This window comes from Portunus trituberculatus, chromosome 13 (genome assembly GCF_017591435.1).
Source record: "Portunus trituberculatus isolate SZX2019 chromosome 13, ASM1759143v1, whole genome shotgun sequence".
NCBI classification, from domain to species: Eukaryota; Metazoa; Arthropoda; class Malacostraca; order Decapoda; family Portunidae; genus Portunus; species Portunus trituberculatus.
In genome coordinates this window covers 10,374,959-10,382,458 of record NC_059267.1, presented here as the reverse complement: position 1 = coordinate 10,382,458, position 7,500 = coordinate 10,374,959, and the positions used below count along the sequence as shown (strand labels likewise).

At 42.3% G+C, this 7,500-nt stretch overlaps 1 protein-coding gene across 8 annotated transcripts in view; it reads left to right on the top strand.

Moving 5' to 3' along the window:
* LOC123503312 (GATA-binding factor 2-like) overlaps positions 1-7,500 on the top strand; it is a 52,119-nt gene that overhangs the window by 35,120 nt on the left and 9,499 nt on the right. For 7 of the 8 annotated variants that reach the window (XM_045252988.1, XM_045252990.1, XM_045252987.1 and 4 more), the window contains exon 9: positions 837-986. In XM_045252988.1, the coding sequence (XP_045108923.1) occupies positions 837-986 (150 nt within the window). The remainder of the gene's footprint in view (positions 1-836; positions 987-7,500) is intronic. The other variant, XM_045252992.1, reaches the window with a different exon arrangement.

The window sequence follows — 7,500 nt, the reverse complement described above, 5'->3', positions numbered from 1 at the left end:
GCCGCCGTGGTACAGTGGAGCCATGCGCGCTTTGGGGTCCGAGGGGTCTCCAAGCGCACGGGTTTGAATCCTGTCCACGGTCCGAGTGTAGATTGGGCTTCCTCACTCAAGGCAAACGGTTTCCTAGCAGGTGGGCTTTGAGATAGGAGGTACCCGAAAAAATATCCCCTTTAGCCCAGAAATTCCCGTGAAAAGCCCACATGGTATAAATAGAAGAAAAAAAATAGTCCAGTACACAGTCAACACGTGTATTGTCCTTTATTATTCTTACATATCCTACACTAATATTTCCTCATTCCCGACCAATGGATGTCTAGATTATGAAGTAACGTAATGTCAAACACCACAAATTTTACCTCATAATACGAAACTCCTTAAAAATTTGTGAATATTCTAATAAACGATCAAAGCACATCAAACTTCTATCAACCTCTTCAGGACCATGGCGCGTTTCCATGTTCATTCTGCTTTGGTAATTTTATATAGATTCAGAAACTTATGTGGGGGGGGATTAAAGTAGTGACGATTGTGGCCATTAACCCCTTAAGTACTGGGATGCATTTTTTACCATGAGTTTGGGTATGATTAGACGATCTTTTCTACACTAGCAAGGTTCTATGCAGGTCAGAAGGTTAATGGTCCAAAGTTCCTCTTATTTCAATCCCAACACGAGTTTCTGAAGCTGTATAAAATCACCAAATAGTGACCTGGTACTGAAGGAGTCAATCATAATCTCCAGAGACCTTAATATCAATAAAATGGTCTAATCGTACACAAATCTCAAGGTGAAAATGTGTCCCAATATAGAAGAAGTCAACGCTATTTCCTTCCTCCAGCAGTACGCGGCCCCGACTACGCCCCAGCCACAGCGCCGCTCCGGGATGACCTGCTCCAACTGCCAGACCACGAACACAACACTGTGGCGCAGGAACAACAATGGAGAGCCAGTGTGCAATGCGTGCGGCCTCTACTTCAAGCTCCATGGGGTGAGTGTCTGGCGGTGGGATGATGTGGTGTGTGTTTCAGTGTGTTTAGGGTGTGTTTAAGATGCTTTTAAGTCTTTGGCGTGTGTTTCAGAGTGTGTTTATGATTTTTAGGGTGTTTTCAGGGTGTGTTTACGGAATTCTAGGGTGTTTTCAGGGTTTGGCGCGTATTTCAGGGTGTGATAAATAAATAAATAAATATAGCCTAATACTCAAGCAAGGGTGATGGCCTCCTCCCTCCCCCAAAAAGTCAGGGTGTGTTTAAGGAGTTTTCAGGGTATTGTTAAAGATTTAGTGTGTTTAGGGTGTGTTAGGGTTTTCAGGCTGTTTTCTAAAGGTTTCGCGTGTGTCTCAGGATGATTAGGATTTTTAGGGTGGTTTTAAGGGTTTGGGATGTGTTTCAAGGTGTTTAGGGTTTTTTAGGGTGATTTTAAGGGTTTGGCGTGAGTTTCAAGGTGTTTAGGGTTTTTTAGGATGATTTTAAGGGTTTGGCGTGAGTTTCAGGGTGTGTTTAGGAATTTTAGGGTGATTTTAAGGGTTTGGCGTGTGTTTCAAGGTGTTTAGGGTATTTTAGGGTGATTTTAAGGGTTTGGCGTGAGTTTCAGGGTGTGTTAAGGGGTTTTCAGAGCACTTTCAGGATTTGGTGTGTGTTTCAGGGTGTTTAGGGTTTTTAAGGGTGATTTTAAGAGTTTGGCGTGAGTTTCAGGATGTGTTAATGGGTTTTCAGGGCGCTTTGAGGATTTGGTTTCTGTTGTAGGGTGTTTAGGGTTTTAAGGGTGATTTTAAGGGTTTGGCGTAAGTTTCAGGGTGTGTTAAGGGTTTTTTAGGGTGATTTTAAGGGTTTGGCGTGAGTTTCAGGGTGTGTTAAGGGATTTTCAGGGCACTTTGAGGATTTGGTGTGTGTTTCAGGGTGTTTAGGGTTTTTAAGGGTGATTTTAAGGGTTTGGCGTGAGTTTCAGGGTGTTTTAAGGATTTTTTATGGTTTGGTGTGTGTTTCAAGGTGTTGAGGGTATTTTAGGGTGATTTTTAGGGTTTGGTGTGTCTCAGGGTGTTTAGGCTTTTTTTAGGGTGATTTTAAGGGTTTGGTGTGTGTTTCAAGCTGTGTTAAGAGATTTTTAGGGTGTGTTTAAAGATTTCGTGTGTGTTTCAGCGTGATTTTAAGGGTTTGGTAGTTCAGGGAGTGTTTTGGGAATTTCCCGGTATTTTTTAAGAATTTTGTGTGTTTTAGGGTGAGTTTTAAGGATCGGTGAGTCAACTAAGAACATATTGATTTATAATTACTTAAAACAAAGAAAAAAAAACACAAACAACAAAAAGGATATAGAAAAAATAAGAAAACACAAAAAACACGATTTCTTTAAACAAAACCAAGAAAAAAAAACTGAGAGAGAGAGAGAGAGAGAGAGAGAGAGAGAGAGAGAGAGAGAGAGAGAGAGAGAGAGAGAGAAACAACACCCCATCTTTCTCGAGGCCACAGTACACAAGTCTCCCGTTTGGCCCTGAGCAATACCTTCACTTAACAGCCAAATTAAGGGTGGGACGCCTCATTATTGCCCGTTTTCTATGCCACTCAACACCTCCCAAGATAACACGGCCGAGTAATAGCACCGGTTACCTGACTGTCCAGGAGAGAGAGATATTTCCATTTATTTCTCTCTCTCTCTCTCTCTCTCTCTCTCTCTCTCTCTCTCTCTCTCTAATCTTTAATCTCACTTTGTAACTCTCTCTCTCTCTCTCTCTCTCTCTCTCTCTCTCTCTCTCTCTCTCTCTCTCTCTCTCTCTCTCTCTCTCTCTCTCTCTCTCTCTCTCTCTCTCTCTCTCTCTCAAGTTAAACAAAATCCCTCCTCCGTGTTTCTCTTGGGATTTGATATGCTCTCTCTCTCTCTCTCTCTCTCTCTCTCTCTCTCTCTCTCCCCGGAAGGCTTCACAACTCCGGTTCATTGTCTCGAATTATCTTAATGGTTTGCTTGTTATCTCACGTCTGAGTTTTTATTTGATACGCTTTCGGTGTTCAGGAATATTTGAGAGAGAGAGAGAGAGAGAGAGAGAGAGAGAGAGAGAGAGAGAGAGAGAGAGAGAGAATATATGCGTCATGGTTGAGTGGCTTCGTGTTGGGTAATTACAAGGATATCGTAAGTACAAGTGGGTGTGTTAACTAACGTATGTACATTTATAGACTGGTATTGTTGTTGTTGGTGGTGGTGGTGGTAGTTGTGGTCTGACTCTCTCTCTCTCTCTCTCTCTCTCTCTCTCTCTCTCTCTCTCTCTCTCTCTCTCTCTCTCTCTCTCTCTCTCTCTCTCTCTCTCTCTCTACTTTAGGAATGGTCTGTATCTCTCCCTTTATCTCTCTATCTCCCTCACTATCTTTAATATCTTTGTACCTCCATTTCGCTCTTTTTCTCTGCCCCTTAACACCTCTGCCTGACACTCCGGCACGCTCACACCCTGCCTTGATTTATCCCCGGCACCCCCCCCTCTCTCTCTCTCTCTCTCTCTCTCTCTCTCTCTCTCTCTCTCTCTCTCTCTCTCTCTCTCTCTTCTATCAGCCGTGACGTTGATGAGAGAGAGAGAGAGAGAGAGAGAGAGAGAGAGAGAGAGAGAGAGAGAGAGAGAGCATATCAAACCCCGAGAAACTGAGAAGGGAAATTTTGTTTAACTTAAAAGAGAGATATAACGAAGGAAGGAGGTTAGAGAAATGAGATTAAAGATCAGAGAGAGAGAGAGAGAGAGAGAGAGAGAGAGAGAGAGAGAGAGAGAGAGAGAGAGAATTTCAAGCACAGCGCACGTCTTATTTAGCTAATATTCAAATCACTCCAGGTCATAAGCTTAGCGAGAGATGAGTGGCTGTGTTGTATACCGTTGGATGGCATACTGTATTCTGCCTTCAGTGTTATGTTTCTCCTCTAGTTGAGACAAAAGGGACGTTGATGAAAATTATACAAAACTGAAGGTCTCTACAAAAAAAAAAAAACGTGTTGTAAATCTGACAAAAAGGAGTTTGGAAAAAGAATACAAAACTGACTGTCTCTTTACAAATAAAATATAATGTATTTTTTTTTTTGTAAATTTCACGTGATTTACCAAGAAGATTTGAGCTCGATGAGTTAATTGGTTTAAAAGTTAGAATTTTTTATCTTCTGAATACGCAAAGTTTCTTCAAAGTGGACCCAAAAACATTACTAGGATTACAACGTGACGCCTCGTAAGTTTCATTAAAATGGTTGGATTACTTTTTGATAAATTTTCTTTTAAACATCCTTGTACGTACACATCCCGGCTTTTCCAGAGAGAGAGAGAGAGAGAGAGAGATGGAAGGGCGAAAAAATTAACTTCTACCTAGGGATTAACTACCACTGACCTTCCTGGATTCGCTGTGCTACCTGTAGAGTTTAGCGTTCACTTCTGTGTTCGCTAGAAGCCGAAGTGACAGTACTTCCTGCACGTTACCCGCTGACTTCACCCAAGCGGAAAGATGAAAGCCATAGCGTGTAAAATTGCTACAGGTTTGCTCTCATGCGGTGTTAATTGCCTTACGATCAGCCACGTAGCTCCGGAGGTATTAGCGATTGAACACCCCAATGTACCAACCACCGTAGTAAACTTGGCTTCACTAATAATAAGAATGATAATGATAATAACAACATTAATGACAGAAGACGAAAAATGCTAACAACAACAACAGCAATAATGAAAATGGTGATAAATAACAAAAATAAAAATAACAATAATAATGAAAATAATAACAATAATAATAATAATAATAATAATAATAATAATAATAATAATAATAATAATAGACGATAAACAATAACAATAACACCACCACCACCACCAACAACAACAACAACAACACCAACAACAGCAACAAAAACAAACAATAGACAATAAAAAACCAACATCAAAAAAAAAAAAGAAATTAAAACCTCCTCTTACTGCCGAAGCTACAGTAAAGAGACAAGGAGAGACAAGAAGAGAGAGAGGCTGCGATAACTGGACACACAACAATAAGGAATAAACAGAGAGAGAGAGAGGTAATGGAGAGACGGACGGGAGGGTGAAGTGAAGGCAAGACACGACACCAAACATACATCACCACATAGAAGGCCAAGAGTGAGGGAAAATGTAGGAATAAAAGTGTGTGTGTGTGTGTGTGTGTGTGTGTGTGTGTGTGTGTGTGTGTGTGTGTGTGTGTGTGTGAGAGAGAGAGAGAGAGAGAGAGAGAGAGAGAGAGAGAGAGAGAGAGAGAGAGAGAGAGAGAGAGAGAGAGAGAGAGAGAGAGAGAGAGAGAGAGAGAGAGAGAGAGAGAGAGAGAGCAGTGTGGAGTGAAGTTGAATAAAGAGAAGAAATAAACACTATTACTACAACTACTACTACTATAACTACTACTACTACTACTACTACTACTACTACTACTACTACAACAAACACACACACACAAAAAAAAACAAAAAAACACAAAAACACCTGCATTCCCCAACACTCCCACTCAAAAAAAAAAAAAAAAAAACTGGAGGAGTAACTAAAACAAAAAAAAAAAAAAAAAAGAAAAGAAAACGAAACTCAACAGAAAACGAGACTCACCCCACCTCCCCATTTTCCTCCCCCATCACCGTTAGCTCCCCATAAAGTCACGCATGTCAGTCCCATCCTCGCGTGTCACTGCTTCCTATCTCCCTGTTATCGTCCCCACAACCCCCACGCCCCCCCAAGCTGACCCTAACGATAGCAAGGGTCATTACGAAGCTCTAGCCACGCCATTAACTAATTGTGGGGAGGGGCGGGCGGGGCGAGGCGGGGCGGGGCTGGGTGAGGCGGGGCGAGACTGGGCGGGGTGAAGAAATGGACGGAAGGGACGGGGAGGTGATGGGGGGTGATGGGGTGATGGGTAAGGGGTGAAGATGGTTGAGGAATGGGATGAGAGAGAAGAAAAGGGGTGAAGATGGGTGAAGAGGGAATAAAATGGTTAATAATGGGGTGAATAAAGAATAAATGAAGGAGAAAGGGAAATGGGAAAAAGAATTAGTGATAGAAATAGTCAAGAAAGACAGGAGGAGGAAAAGAAGAGGAAGATAAAAGAAAAAGAAAGAGGAGATAAAAAAAGAGAGAAAGAATACTAAGGTAGTCTAAATCTCTCTCTCTCTCTCTCTCTCTCTCTCTCTCTCTCTCTCTCTCTCTCTCTCTCTCTCTCTCTCTCTCTCTCTCTCTCTCTCAGAAGACGGATATAAAAGAAAAAGATAGGGAAAATAATACTAATGAAGTCTAAATATCTCTCTCTCTCTCTCTCTCTCTCTCTCTCTCATCACGGTTTTTTTGTCAGGTTTATCGACGTTATACCAAGAGTCATTAGAGGCGAAATTAAGGGGAATGAACATGGCTCTTGACGTGACTGATGGGACGGATGGGGAGGGAAGGGGAGGGAAGGGCAGGGAGGGAGACAGAAGGGGGGAGGAAGGAAGAAGGGAGAGGAGGGAGAAGTTACCTCCTTAATGGTATCGGGGGGGAGAAGGGAGGGAGAGGAAAAGAAAAAGAAAAATAATGAGGGTAAAAAAAATAGAAAATAGAAATTATTGTAATGTTTTAGATGAAGATGTTAAAGATATTTATTTTATGTGCACTGACAAGAAAACACACACATACACACACACACACACACACACACACACACACACACACACACACACACACACACACAGAGAGAGAGAGAGAGAGAGAGAGAGAGAGAGAGAGAGAGAGAGAGAGAGAGAGAGAGAGAGAGAGAGAGAGAGAGAGAGAGAGAGAGATAAACTTCCTTCACCACCAATTAACCTTTTTTTCCTCAACCTCTCTCTCTCTCTCTCTCTCTCTCTCTCTCTCTTACTCAATCTTCTACTTATCTTTTTCCTCTCCTTTACTTTATCCTTATTCTATTTCCTTCATTTTTTCCTTCTCTCTCTCTCTCTCTCTCTCTCTCTCTCTCTCTCTCTTCTTTTTTGCGAGATAGAAGGTGTAATGAGCAGTTGATGACGTCATTATGATTTTGTGTCGATTAGGACTGAGAGAGAGAGAGAGAGAGAGAGAGAGAGAGAGAGAGAGAGAGAGAGAGAGAGAGAGAGAGAGAGAGAGAGAGAGAGAGAGAGAGAGAGAGAGAGAGTAAAATAGTAAAATTGATGAGCACAAGTAATTCTCTCTCTCTCTCTCTCTCTCTCATTCTCTCTCTCTCTCTCTCTCTCTCTCTCTCTCTCTCTCTCTCTCTCTCTCTCTCTCTCTCTCTCTCTCTCTCTGTGCACACCTGAATCTTAATTAGATTGGTACATTTAGATCTATCTTAATAGGAGGCTGAGCATGAGGAGGAGGAGGAGGAGGAGGAGGAGGAGGAGGAGGAGGAGGAGGAGGAGGAGGAGGAGGAGGAGGAGGAGGAGAAGGAGAAGGAGAAGGAGAAAGGAGAAGGAGAAGGAGAAGGAGAAGGAGAAAGAGAAGGAGATGGAGAAGAACAAGAACAAGAACAAGAAGGAGCAGGAGGAGGAGGAGGAGGAGGAGG